General features: G+C 63.4%; 1 protein-coding gene across 1 annotated transcript in view; it reads left to right on the top strand.

Annotated features, from left to right (window-relative positions):
• Positions 1–1,558: 1,558 nt before the first annotated feature.
• The window catches only part of GRM4 (glutamate metabotropic receptor 4), a 43,766-nt gene continuing 31,461 nt past the window's right edge, over positions 1,559–13,863 (top strand). The window contains exons 1-2 of the mRNA XM_027444875.3: positions 1,559–1,698; positions 9,307–10,068. Coding sequence (XP_027300676.1) covers positions 9,550–10,068 — 519 coding nt within the window. The 5' untranslated portion in view covers positions 1,559–1,698; positions 9,307–9,549. The remainder of the gene's footprint in view (positions 1,699–9,306; positions 10,069–13,863) is intronic.

Genomic DNA, 13,863 nt, shown 5'->3' with positions numbered 1-13,863 from the left:
TAAATGAAATCACTACAACAGCCCGGTCGCTCTGCAGGAGACAGCGCTCTGGGCACGATCCCGCGAGCATCCGAGTCCACGGGAATATTGCCACTTATTTTAATGGCAGGAGGGCGGCTGGCCAGCTTTTCAGGAGAGTGCATCTCGCTGGAGAGCACGGAGCTCCTTCAAAGGCCTGGCCAGGGCGCTGCGCCGGGAGCCAGGCAGCCCTGAGAGCTTCTGGAAAAGCAGCTCCTCTCCAGCATCCCCAGCGGGGTCTGGGCGACAGCGCCGAGCCCTGAGCTGCTGCGTCCTGCCCCCCCGGGAACAGCTTACCCCGTGCCAGCGTTGGCAACACAAATCAACCCCTAGTGAAGAAGAGGCTGGGAATGCGCTTTGGGGGGGCTGCGCTTTGGGTCTGGGTGGTCGGAGGGTCAGGAGGAGCTGCAGAGAGCTGTGCCCCCAGGTGAGCCCCCCCCAGGTGCAGGGATTGGGGTCCCCACGGGGTCTGGGTGCTCGCAGCCCCCGCATGCAGGCAGGTGAGCGCTGCAGGCGCTGCGGTGCGCGGTTATCTCGCACTTGTTACTGTGATGGATCGGAGCAGTTAATGTGTCAATGGTCATTACTAGGGGGCCGTGTTTTCTCTGGATTAATGAATTGACGGGCCGTGATGGGCTCCTCGCAGCCGCCGGGGCCCAGTGGGTTGTTTGGTGGCAAAAAAGGCGATGCCAGAGCAGCCCGGGGAGTGTGCACGGTGTGGGGTGTCTGCGTGGGGTGTCTGGGAAGGGACAGCTTGGGACGATGTGGTTCTGGTGGGAGCCTCCTCCCTTGTCCCTGCTCCCTCAGCAGGGAGGGGAAATTTGGGGCCAGCTGTTGGGCATGCAGAGGGAGCTGGGGTGGGCCCCGGGACCCTTCTGGTGCTCACACCTCGCACTGCGCTGCCCGGGTGGGGGTCCCGCAGGGCTCGGCGAGGCTGCTCCCTTTGCACCCGCGGGTGTCACGGTTCCCCTGCTTCTGCAAAGGCTGAAATGAGAGAACGTGACCCGTGGGAAGCACGGCGGGGTCCAGGAGGCCTGTCAGTGCTGCTCTTATGTTCCCGGCTGCGACGATGGCTGCAGGTGATGGGCAGGGGCAGGAGAGGACAAGGATGAGCAAAATGTGCCTTGGTGCTCGGTGCCAAGGGGGGGGTCCTGGGGACAGCAAGGCACCGAGGGGCCACCTGCATCGCCCTCCCTCTGCCCAGCACTGCCTGAACCCTTCGTGCCCTGCTCTGCCGGGGGCTCTCCCCACCCAGAACGGGGGGCAGCAGTGGGGACCCCCCTCCCCATCACCACCTCGGGGCGCTGCGCTGGTGCTTTAAAAGGCTGGCAAACCCCGCAGCGGGCTTCCCAGCGCCTCTTCATGCAAAACTTCCCCGGCCCCAGCCCTCCTCCTCCTCCTCTTCCTCCTCCTCCTTCTCATCTTCCTCCTCTTCCTCCTCCTCCTCCTCCTCAGCGCGGCTGCGGAGCGCGGCGGGTCCCGCCCGGCTGCGGCTCGCTCGGGCCGGGGCCGGGGCTGGGGCTACGGGGGGGGGGGGCCGCGGCTTGTCCCCGGTAAGGGCTGTCCCCGCCGCATGCCGCAGGGCCCCCCCGGGCTGCCCGCGCCCCCCCGGGGCCGGAGGCAGCGGCCGCGGGCGGAGCCGGGCTCGGAGCCGCCGCCAACTTCGTGCGCTGCCCGCGGGTAAGTGCGGGGGGGGTGGGGGGGGGGCGCGGCGCATCCCCGGGACACCCGGTGCCCACCCCCCCCCCCCAGAAATAAAAACCTTCCCAGAAAGGGGTTGGGGGTTCCCCCTCCTCCTTTTTCCTGCAGCCCCCCCGCTCTCTGCTCCGGCTATTTTTTTTTTCCTTATTTTATTAAGGGGGGGCTGCGACAGCGTGGTCTGCAGCAGGGAGCCCCCACCTTCACCCCCCCCCCCCTAGGCACAAGCTGTCCCCACCGGCAGGACCCCGGCTCCCTCCTCCCCGACTAATTGCATTATTAATAGTTGTGGGGCTGCGGAGCGCTGCCCCTCGCCTGTATCCCTGGGGGGGGGACACCCCAGGGTCCTGTCCCCCAGCGTGGCACCGCTGCGGGCTGGGAAGGGGCTCGGGGCACGGGGGGGGCGCAGGCGGGTGCTGCCCCCGCCTCACTGCAGCGGGCACGGCTGGGGCTGCAGAGCCCCTGCAGGGCAGGGGAGAGAGCTCGCTGGGGACAGGTGCCAGCCTGGGGTTTTATTTTTTGGGGGGGGGGGTTGCACATCCTCCCCCCAAAATGCTGGAGCAGCCCCGTCTCCGGGCAGGGAGCCGCTGTGCGCACACACGCGCTGCTGGGTTTGTTTTCCTCTCTCGAGCTCTCCGGCTCCTCGGTGCTTTTTGGGTGCTTGCGGGAGCCGAAGTTGGCAGCCGTGGGGGGAAAAAAAACGGAGAACTCTCCCACCGCCTCGCCCGGCCGCGCTTCTCCTCCTCCTCCTCCCGGTGTGATGAGTTTGCCGTGCTCTGCCAGCCGGCGTCTTCTGCCGTGGGCTGCTTCGGGCTGGGGGAAGAGCCCGCTGCCTTCAGCAAAATCCGTGATGGAGAGGCTGCGGAGGGAGGCACCGCGCTGCTGGGTGACCTGGGGCTGGGTGGGAGATGCCCAAAATTCGGCTGGGGTGGTTGGAGGAGCTGCTGGAGCTGGCTGCTCGCCCGCAGCACGGCCAGGGGAGGAAGGGAACTGAACCGATCTGTTGAATGCAGCGAGGAGCTCGGGCAAATGCCAAGAGAAGTGCCAAAAGAAAAGGCTCGCTTCCTCCCCTCCCTTTCGCTTCGTGGGAGCGGGGATTTTTCCGTGCCAGCACGGCGGGTGCAGGGGGGGACGCGCTGGGGCTGCCGTGCGGAGCGGCTCCGTGTGGGCAGCGGGTCCCCATGGGCAGCAGGGACAGGGGACACGGGTGAGTCCATGTTGGGGACCACAGCAGGTGCTGTGCTGGCGCTCAGCTGCACCCCAGGGTGTCGGGCAGGGCTTTCAAGGTGGGTTTTACACTGGGATCTGGAGCTTAGGTGCAGCTCCACCCTGACCCTGCAACCCGGGGGCCAGCAACACCCTTCGGAGGAGCCTGCTGGCTCCCCAAAAACAGGGTGTCACGTGCTTCAACTTTGGCATCAGGCAGGAGGAGGATGGATTTGTCAGCTCAGCCACCCCCTTCCAGCTCTTCCCAGAACGGCAACGGCTTTGAAGATGTGGCAGGTCCTAATTATAACACACCCGAACCCGCTCCCGCTGCCCGCCCCAGCTTTGCGCCCGCCGCGGGCACGGTCCCTTCCTCTCGGGCTTCACATCTCACGGTGGGGCTTCCTCGATGGGGTGGCCTGATTTCCTGGGCCCCTGTGCTGGTGATGGCCCTGCAAAAAGCCTGGCTGAAAATGGGAAAATGGGGGTCTCTTCCCCCCCCGGGGGGCTTTCTGTGTTGGGTGCCGTCAGCCCGGGAGCTCAGGGTGCCGGTCCAACGGGGAGCAGGATCGGCGCACGGCGCTGCGGGCACTGGCGCTCAGCCTGCGCTCCCCTTCCAAGCCAGCACCGTCCCAGTTTGCAGAAGGTGATCAAAAATTAATTGTGGGATTTGGCTGCGTGTGGCGGGAGCGGGGATGAGCACCGGTTCCTTACTCCCACCGCCGCCTCCCCTCGCCCTGCCGGAGCTGTTTGCGGGGCTGCGCCAGGAGCCCTGCGCTGCCTCTCCGCCGCCTCTCTCCAGGTGAGACGCTGCCCTCGACGCTTCCTCCATGGCCAAATCCTCCTCGCCTTCCCCTCGCCGTGCGAGCCCATCCTTCAAACTGAGGGATTAGCCATGGCCTGCTTTGCAAAAGGGGAGGGAGGGGGAAGGAGAGAGCTTGCCTGCAGTTAAGGATGTGTATATATAGCACGATAAATATTCCCCGAGTGATCTGCGCCCAGTGGGAGCCTTTTTCCTCGGACTGCAGCAGCCCCCGGGCCCGGCTCTGGGGCAGCGTGGAGGTGGTGGCACCCGGCGTGGGGCTGGCTTTGGGGTCCCCATGGCCGTGGGGCTGCGAGCGCTTCGTGGTGCGTGCGGGAGCCACGGGGAGCAGCGGCTTTTCTGCAAAACACCCGAGTGTGGCAGCAGATCCCAGCGTTTGCAGGAACTCGTTGCAGGGAGGTAGAGCTGGGGTTGTGCAAGCGTTGCAATATCGGTCCGTGCAACCATCGGGTGGTGGCCGAAGGGGGCTGCGTCCCCGGGTGCGCCGGGTGTGTTTTGACGTTAAAATCCGGGGTCTGTGCTCTCCGCTGCCTGCTGAGCCGTGGCCTTGCTTTTCCTCTGCCCGGATGCTGGGGAACTCGACCTGAATACTGAAGGTTTTGCCTGTTGAGGGAGAACTTAACCTGGCCTCCCCTCCCTTGCCACGTCTGAATTCTGCTGTGCTTCTCGTAGCCTTCGCAGCCAAAAACCAGCAGGAGCCAAAGCGAAGCTCCCCGTAATAGCTTGTGAGTGAGGAAGAGCTCGCGTGCACTAATTGGGGTATTGTGCCGCGCGCTGGCTGTCCCTGCCTGCCGGAGGATGAGCAGGTGGGCAAAGAAATGGCCTTGATTTTCCAAAAGGAGCCGGCAGCAGCACGTGCGGGGTGCGGGCAGGGACATCTCCTCGGGGCCGGGGCGTGCGGTGGGCGCGGGGGGCAGCCCGGTGGGTGTCGGGAGCGGGGTCTGCTCGGAGAGGTGGGCGCGGGGTGCGGCGGTGCCCTGTGCTGAGCCCCCAGCTCCTGCCAGCCCTGCCTGGGAGCCGAATTTCTGTGGCCTCTCGGCTTTGCCACTGCCGGCAGCGATGGAGCCGCGGTGATTAGTGCTTAGCCGGCACTTGGCCTGGTGGCACGTGAGATGTGAACTTGCTCGCCTGCAGCAGCCGGGGCTCCGTGGAGCTAATGGCAGTGAAATAACTGGGTTTTGACTGGGAGTCCTGCAGGGAGCCAGGCGGTGGCGAGAAATCAGCCGTTTCTTTCTCTCCTTATTTGTTTCTTTGCCCTTTTGAAGGAGCTTTTTCCTCGCTGCAAAATCCTTGTGTTGAGCAAGCTGCTTCTGCTCCCAGGGGGGGTTGGGGGCTCCATCCGAGGTGAGGAGCCCCCGGTTCTGACCTGCCCAGGGGGGCTCCCTCCGAGCCCTGCAGCCTCGATGGGCACAGCATCCTGGGCTGGGCTTCTGCCTCCGAAGCTGCTCTCCTGGGAGCAATGCGGGGTCCTTCTGGGCAGTTTGTCCCTGGAGCTGTGGCAGCGCCAGGCTGGGGAAGGGAAATTTTGCCAAAATTCCTTGTGATGCGTGCAAGGAGGATGCAGCACATCACCCGGAGATGCACCAGCCTTGGTCCTGGGAGGAGCAGAGCCCTGGGTAAGGTCGGTCTGTCTGGAAGCAGAGCTGTGTGTCCAGCAGCACCCCAGCACTGCAGCTGCGTCCCAGCACCCGTGGACATCTCGGGGCTCTGCAGGACGCAGCGAGCCCGAGCTGTGCCTCACTGCAGCCCTGGCCAGCACCGAGCTCCTGAAGAAGCACAGGAGGAGCTGCGGGAAGGAGCTACGAGTGGAGAAGCCCGCTTGTGGCCAGGGAAGGCTGCACCAGGATGGATCCGGGGGGTTTCAATCAGCCTGGGATTTCTCCCAGCCAACCGAGCCCACACTGTGGGCATTGGTGAGGATGGTGATGCCACAGGGCTGGCCGGTGGCTCAGTGGCACAGACACTGCTAGAGGGGAGCAGGATGCCACCATGTGGGATTTACTGCATGGCCCAAGGGCGGTGGGGACCCGCAGAGCAGGGGCCAAGCGCTTCTTCCATGGCTCTCCCTGTCCTGCCGTGGTTTGGGGCTCAGCGAGATGTGGCTGCAGTCCCAGCGCCTGCTTCTGCAGCTCCTGATGCTTGTTGGATTTGTCTGACTCAGGCAGGGCAATAATCCCTGGGATTTCCTGCCAGGTCTGGAAATATGCTCGCTTGGATCAGTCCTTGCACCTCTTGCCAGAGCTCGGATCTGACCACTGCAGGGCCAGGATGAGGGTGAGAGAGGTTCGCTGCTCTCCCACAAAGCACTTGTTGGAGGCGGGAGGCAGCAGCTTTGCTCCTTCCTTTGGTGCTCTGATAATGCCAAGCTCGGTCTGTTTGGGATGCGTACCTGCACCCCGCTGCTTGCAAATGTGCGTGGTTTTGTTCCCCCATGGTGAGTGCTGCCGTGCAGGCTCTGTGCAGGCAGGAGCAGGAGCTGGGCTCCCTCACCTCGCTGCTCACAGCGTGCGCACGGGGTGCTCCCTGCTCCATGGAGAGCTTGGTGCTGGTGCACGTCTCCCTCCAGATGTGGGGGTCTGGCCTTACGGGGAGGAGGGGAAGACCCCCTGGGGATGCAGCTCGCCCTCCTTCTTGCCAAGAGCCCATCACTCACCCATCACTGGTCCCGTGCCCATCAGCACCACCCCAGGCTGGGTGTGTTCCTGGTGTGGGTTGGGACCAGGAATGGGGCTCTGGGGGAGCTGCTGTATGGGGCCATGGGGAGGAGTGGTGGGGAAGGGGCTCTCCTGCCCCTTCTGAAGACTGCTCGGGCTGCACACAGCATAGGCTTGTAGGGTAATTCAGGCTGCATCTCCCTAATGGTTCGGCGAGGGATTCAAACCAGCTCTCCCCCTCCCCTCCCCATTATTTGTGCTTTTTTCTTGCCTGCCATGATATTTTTACCTTCAGTTCGTTCAGATTACATGATCAAAGGAGGCACAAAGGGGAGAGAACAGAGAGGAAAAAGCTTAAAAGAAGAAAGGAAGAGGCTGTGGGCTCTGGGGGCTCCGCTGCGGGCTGGGGCGAGGAGGCTTTTCCTCGGCGCGTGCCACGTGGAGCTCCATCGCGCCGGCCCCCGATGGGCAGAAACCTGGTTCCTGGGGCGAGGGTGGGAGAAATAACCTGATTGCAGCCTGCCCCAGCGCAGGGCTGCACGGGGGGGCTGTGGCATTAAAACCACCCTTGGCTGTCCCCATCCCCTGCCTCTTCGTAGCAGAACCCTGCCCGCTTCCAGGGTGCAGCAGGAGCCGCTTTCCCCTGCCCCGCTCCCGGTGCCGATGCACGGGACGGTGTTTGCAAAGCCCTGGGGGAGGTGGCACTGTCCCCACAGGGCCAGGGTCCCTCTCCTTGACCCCAGGTCCCGCAGGGACGTGCTCGTGGGGCTGTCCTGGTGGGAGATGGCTTTGCAGGTGGCGGTGGGGCGGCTTTTGTGCCGCAGCACTCCCTGCCTGCTGCCTTTGGAAACAAAGAGCTCGGCACCGGGTAATTCGCCTTGCTTAAAAGCCCCGGCTGTCAGAAACGCTTTGGAGATGGGCCTTCAAGTGGCTCCGGCAGGCAGGGATGTGCATAATTTATGGAGGTGAGTTGAGGCAAGGGCCCTCCCAGCTGGGGTGAGGAGCTCCGAGCGGCTCCTCCACGGGTGTAACGGGGCCTGGCTCCAGCAGCAGCCCCCCCATGGGGCCGGCTGAGGATCCGGCCAGGCGGGCGCAGGCTCGGCTGTTGGGCTCGGAGCTCAAGCTGAGAGGAATTGAGGCTGCTTCTCGGGTCTCGCTGTTCCAGCCCGTCCTGCTTGGGGAATGCATTTGCCGGCTTCGCTCTCCTCTGCTTTTCGGTGCCTTGCATTAATCATGCGCTGCCCTCGCAGCATCCGTCGGTGGCTGCTTGGAGGCAGCAGCCGGGCTGCAAGGGAGGGAAACTGAGGCAGGGGCTGTGCTGCTGGGCCAGGGGCACCTCCAGGGCTGGGGGGCAAAGGAATGCAGGTGTGGGTGTGCGCACAGCCTGACAAAAGGTGCTGTCACCAAAAAAATATCCCCAAGGAGCCTGGGGCAGGTCTGAACCATCACCCGCTCCCCAGCATGAGGAATTGTCCGTGGTACCGCTGTGCTGGTGGGATCGTGCTGAGCCGTCTGGGAGCAGGATCGGGGATCCCGCACGCGTCCAGGTCACCTTTGTGCCTCAAAGGAGCAGGAGCCGGATCCTGCAGCAAGCCCTGGGCTTCCTGAGCCGGGATCGCAGCACCCTGTGCCCAGCCGAGGGGCATCGTGGCGTGGTGGGCTGGGGCACCCGGGGCTCCAGTGGACTGGAAATGCTAAAAAGCAGAGCTGCTCGTTAATTGCTGCATGAGGCATTGCTCGGGCACCACTCCCTGTGCCTTCACCTCCAGCGCTGCCTCCAGCTTCCCCGTGAGCCCTTGGCTCTCTCCATCCCCCCCCAGGGGCACCAGCTCGGGGCCGAGCACCTTCGCACCCAGCCGCTCTCCTCTGCCCATCCCGGCTGCTTTTAATTTGCGCTGAGCCTCAGCTCTCCTGCCCGGGGGCAGGCAGAAAGCCAAACTCTCCCCGCAGCTTGGGCGGGTGCTGTCGATATTCCCCGCTGGAGGCTGTCGATACCCGATGCTCGCAAAGAAGCAGTGGCCGATGCAGAGCTCAGCAGCCCGAATGGAGAGCGGTGCGAGCCGCGGTGCTGAGGGGCGCATTTTGGATATGTAATTCCTGGTTTCTTCGGTGCCAGGCTGGGTCTGATTTTGCTTAAGACCCATCTCGGCTCTGCGCCTGCATGGCTGGCAGCGCGGTGCTCAGGGCATGCAGGCAGGCGGTGGCAATGGCCTCATGGCAGGGAATGGAAAAGAAATTTGGGAATCAGCCCCTGGCTGCCCCATCCCTCGGATTGTGCTTGTTTGGTATCTCCAATCTTGACCCCGGTCGTGCAGGGGATGCAGGCGGGCTGCTAATGGCAGCAGCTTGCTTGTGGCTGGGGTCATCGATGGGGACACAAGGGGGCTGTGGTCCCTGGGGTGCAGCAGGGGGTGCTCAGGGAAGGAGGGTTTCTCTAAAGAGAAAAGTCCCCCCCGGATCAGTGCAGGGTCTCCTTGCAGCGTAGCTTTCAGGGGGCTGCTTGGTTCCCGTGCCTGGCTGTGACCCTGGGGCAGGAGGGATGCTCTAGGGTGGCTGGGACCAGGGCTGTGCTTGCATTGGGGTTTGGCCCTCTCTGAGCACTGCCCTGGGGTCTGCCCCACCCTGATAACTCCCCAAAGGGGGTTTGGGATGGGACGGGTCCCGGGGCTCCCCTCCAACCCGTGCCAAGCTGGCCCTGCTGCTGGGGCTGAGCGCGGCAGGGGCCCTGCGCCGGATGCGCTGTTGGGGCTGAGTCAAAGCAGCTGGCGTGACTCACAAATCCAGCAAATCCCAAATCTTTTCTTCCGGGCTCCCTGCTGAAACCTTGGAATGGCTGACATCTTCTCCATGCTCCTGTTTAATTTCCCCCCTCTTTCTCTCCTCCTGCTCCCCCTTCTCCCTCCCAAGGGCTCTGCAAGAAGGACCCGAACCTCTGCTTGGGCAACCCCTGCTGCCTCTCCTCCCCGGCGCAGCGATGCCGGTCCTGGCACCCACCTGCAGCCCGGCTGCTCACCGCACCCTGGGGGCTGCCGGCACCCATGGGAGCCGCTGACGGAGCCGCCGGAGCCATGCCACCCACCCGTGCCCGCCTCGCCGCCTGACCGCCGCCGGGATTCGGGCCGCGCGCTCTGCCCCAGCACGGCTTCGGCGATGAGCGGGGGTCGTTTTTGCATGGAGCGTCTCTCCTTCTGCCTCCTCCTGAGTGCCTGGAGCTGGGGCTGGGCGCCCGGGGGTGCCGCCAAGCCCAAAGGCCAGGGCTACCCGCACATGAACTCCATCCGCATCGACGGGGACATCACGCTCGGGGGGCTCTTCCCCGTGCACGGCCGGGGCGCGGAGGGCAAAGCCTGCGGGGAGCTGAAGAAGGAGAAGGGCATCCACCGCCTGGAGGCCATGCTCTTCGCCCTGGACCGCATCAACAACGACCCCGACCTGCTCCCCAACATCACCCTGGGCGCCCGCATCCTGGACACGTGCTCGCGGGACACGCACGCCCTGGAGCAGTCGCTGACCTTCGTGCAAGCCCTGATCGAGAAGGACAGCACCGAGGTGCGCTGCGTCAACGGCGGCCCCCCCATCATCACCAAGCCCGAGCGGGTGGTCGGCGTCATCGGCGCCTCAGGCAGCTCCGTCTCCATCATGGTGGCCAACATCCTGCGGCTCTTCAAGGTACGGGTCCCCCCGAGGCTCCCTGGACACCTCCACCGGGGCTGAACCCATGAAAAAACGCGGCGGTTTCACCAGGTTTTTGCATGCTTACCTCTTCCTCCACAGCTGGGGGCAGGCAGGAGCGCGAGTGTCTTTAAAAGCGTTTTCCTGCCTCCCCCGGGTCCCCAGGGATCCCCTCCTCCGTCCCCCTCTGGTGACGCTGCTGCAGCAGCAGGCTTTGTCTTCTCCCCCGGCTTCGTGGCCAGGTGGGATGCTGACGCTCCTGGCATTCCTGCCGGGAGCCTTGCGGGGGGACGGACGGGCAATCAGCTCAGGACAGGGTGCAGGATGAGACCACAGGGCTGGAAGGGACCCGGGGGGCTCCATCCCAGCCGCCTGCACCCTGCTGGGTTCAGCCCGGGCTGCTCAGGGCTTGGTCCCAGTGGATGCTGAGAACCCCCCAGGGATGGAGAGGGCTCAGCCTCGCTTGGGGAGCTCCCCAGCCCTCTCCTGGGGTGTCACCTGAGGGGACCAGAGGTAAGGTGACACCTTAGCCAAATTGCTGGGGAGCCGCATTTATTGCTGGGATGGGAGCTGCATTTATTGCTGCCAGCTGCAGGGTGCCAGGAGGGGACGGTGGCGACCGCTCTGTGCCCGGGGACAAACTGGGGACACCGCTGGCTTTGCCCCTGGCCCTGGGTGCGCGGAGGGGAGCGGGGTGCCTGTGGCTGTGGCGCTGGCTGTGGGCTGCCTCTCCCATCGCTCTCCTCCGCTCCAGCTGCAGGAAAACCGAGGAGTTTATAATTACATCCCCCTCGCTGTGCATTTATTTATCCGCAGCAATGTCCTGGGGCTAGAGCGAATGTTTGAACAAGAGCCCCCTCAGCAGCAAAAGGCAGAGAGAAATGCAAACAGGCTGCGCGCCCGGCAGCGGTGGAAGCCCCGAGCTGGCGTTACGCACGCTGCCTCCCCCTCCCGAGCCTCGAAACCCTCCCTTCCTCGGGGGCTGGCTGCCTTCCTCCCGTTCCCCCTCCTCATCCTCCCTCCTGCCCGGCGTGCGGAGCGCTGCGCCCTCCTGGGAGGGCTGGAGGCTGTTAGCAGAGACTGAAAAACAGATCGCTGATGGAGTTTGATTTTTCTGGGTCCCTTTTAAAAAAAAAAACGTGTTAATGTTCCAGGCGACGAGCGAGAGGGCTATTCAATAATTAAAATAATATAAATTAGAGAGAGCGGGAGGAACTTAAAAGCTATTTGCCGAGACAAAAAAAGATTGAATGCTCACTTCAGGGAGGGAGGCAGTGAGGAAGGAGGCAGGAGAGTGACAGCTGGAGGAGCGGGGGGAGCTGTTTTGGGGTGGGTTGGGCTATTTTTTTTTCCCTTTCTCCTCCAATTTTGCTGCTTGGACAAAGCATCCGTGACCATGCAGGGGGATGTTGCCGAGCCCCAATGCACCCTGGCACTGGTGGTGGCCCAGTGGGGACCTGTCTCAAGCCTCGGTGTCCCCAGCGTGGGGACCCGGCCCTCAGCTCAACTGGGAGCCCTGGGACTCGCTGTCCCCACCTCCCTGCCAGGCGCTGGTGGCCCCAGCACGGGGACATTGCTCCCGCGGGATGTCAGGTCCAGCCCTGCCCCGCGCTGCCTGCCCGCCGTCGCTCTTTGTTATTCAAATAGTGGGTTTATGGCACGGACATGCTTAAAATGAAAATCAGGCAACTTCCATTTCACGCTGCCGCTGACCTTTAAGCGCGGGCGGCTCCGCTCAGAGGTTCAGCAAAGCGTTTGCCTCCCCGGGCACGGCTGCGCTCACAGTTTTGCCTTTTCCTGTCCCCTCGAGGGACGATGCTCGCTCCTGGGCTGGAGCCAGAGATTTGGCTCCTGCATCAGCCCCGGGACTGCGAAGTGCTGGGGCACCCTTTGTGCAGGGTACAGCCAAAATGGGGGCACGGAGGGAGCACCGGGGTGCCCCTGGGTGCAGGATGAGGCTCGTGGGTCTGGGGGCTGAGCAGCTCCCCCTCTGCCTGCCCCAGGATCTCTGTGTGTCTGCTTCGTGCTGTGGTTCGGGCTCCTCTTGCCCTGCTGGGAGGGTTTTGGCAGTGGTGCTGCAGAGCCCTGGGTGGGATGGGGTCTCAGCAGCCCCTGCCCTCCTCCAGCTGGCCCCTGCCTGGGGGTGCTGTGCTCTCCTCGCCCCGTGCTGTGCTCCCTTCCTGTGCGCCCCGTTCTGCTCCATCCCCTCCCCACCAGCCCAAAGCCATTGGCAGGGAGGGCTTGGCGCATCCCTGGCAGGGGTTTCGTCGCTCCCATGCTCCATAAATAAATAACGTGTCCTTCGTTAGCTGCCATTGCCTAATTAAAGCTGTACATCAGCGGAACAACTTGCAGATGCGGCATCCTCTGTCCAAGCTGGTTTCATCACTCCTCGCAGCTCTGCATGCAGAAAAACCTCCCCTCAAATCCCTGCTCTCGCCTCCTTGCGATAGCATCTGTCTGTCGTCACTGCCAGAGCTTTCTGGCACGCTCCAGCTCCTTCCCACCCCTGTCTGCTGGCTCTCCAGCCTCAGCACTACCCACTTTCTCCTGAATGACCACGGCGACGATGGTGTAAAAGAAACCAGGTCCGTCCCCTGCAAATGCGACTCCCCAAAAGCTGCATCAGGGCCTGGGCTGTGCTTTTCCATCCCGTCCTGAGCGAGCTGGGGCACAAGGAGCACCCGTGTGCTCAGCTGGGGCGAGGAGCATCCCGGGTGAGCGGAGGCGCTGGGCACGCACCCGACACTTAGAGGCGCTCGTTTCCTTCTCTGCAGTGAGTTCTCGAGCTCCTTTTAGCACTGGGGTGTTGTACAGCATAATTAATCCACCTCTAATGGAGGACGCTGGCCCATCGCATGCAGCGGGAGCTGTGCGTGCCCGTGTGCCTGCACGCACAGGGTTTTTTTTCTGGCTGGGGATGCGGAGCAGGATCCGGCCCCCAGCACCAAGCCCTGGAGAGGTGGAAGGGAGGTGGTGGAGAGAGCGGTGCCCTGCGCACCACGCGGCGCTGCTTAGCGGGTAAATAACCTTCATGAAGACGGGGAGGTGGAAATCGGCTGGGGGACGCTCTGATTAATCACCCGCTCTGTTGCTGCCAGTTCATTTCCTCGTTCTGCTCCGGGTTTATTAAAATGAATTGCAGCCTCCCCGGCTCCCCTGGGCTGCCCCGGCCACGGCAGCTCCCCCGGCACCGCTGGGCGAGGAGGAGGAGGAGGGCGGCAGGGCCGGTGAGGAGCCCGATGAAGGGCAGCAACCGCGGCTCCCTGCACCCTGAGCTTTGCTCTTGGCTAGGTTGGGAGCTTGTTTTTTTGGGGAAAAAAAATAGGATGCAGCCAAGCAGCTGGCTTGGTTTATCAGGTTGTGGCAAAGGGGTGGGCAGGACGGGGAGCTCATCGCTCCCTGCCCCAAGCTGTCCCCCCTCGAGCGTGGCTGTCGCGTGTCACCCCGCAGCAGCTGGGGCTGGGAACTGGAGGAATTTGTTATCAGCTCCATGACAGGGTGCTGTTTGGGATGCTGGAGTGATTTGCTTGCCCTGGCCCCCGTTTCCATCTGGGGAAACCAACAGTGACAAGGGCTGAGCTGGCTCCGCACAGCCCCCTCGTTCCCCCAGCCCCTGCGGTGCTTTGTGCTCTCCCTAATTAAAAGCCGCTGTCCAAATGGCTCAATGATGGAAATTCTAATTAAATCAATTCCATCTTGTCTGTGAACCAGAGGTTGGCATAAGATACGCATGAAATTAATAATTATGGTTAGGGAATTAGCTGCTCCTGACCCCGTCTGTGGTGCAGG

This window comes from Anas platyrhynchos, chromosome 27 (genome assembly GCF_047663525.1).
Source record: "Anas platyrhynchos isolate ZD024472 breed Pekin duck chromosome 27, IASCAAS_PekinDuck_T2T, whole genome shotgun sequence".
In the NCBI taxonomy this organism is placed as follows: Eukaryota; Metazoa; Chordata; class Aves; order Anseriformes; family Anatidae; genus Anas; species Anas platyrhynchos.
The sequence above is the reverse complement of the archived record's forward strand: the minus strand, read 5'-3'. Positions and strand labels throughout refer to the sequence as shown.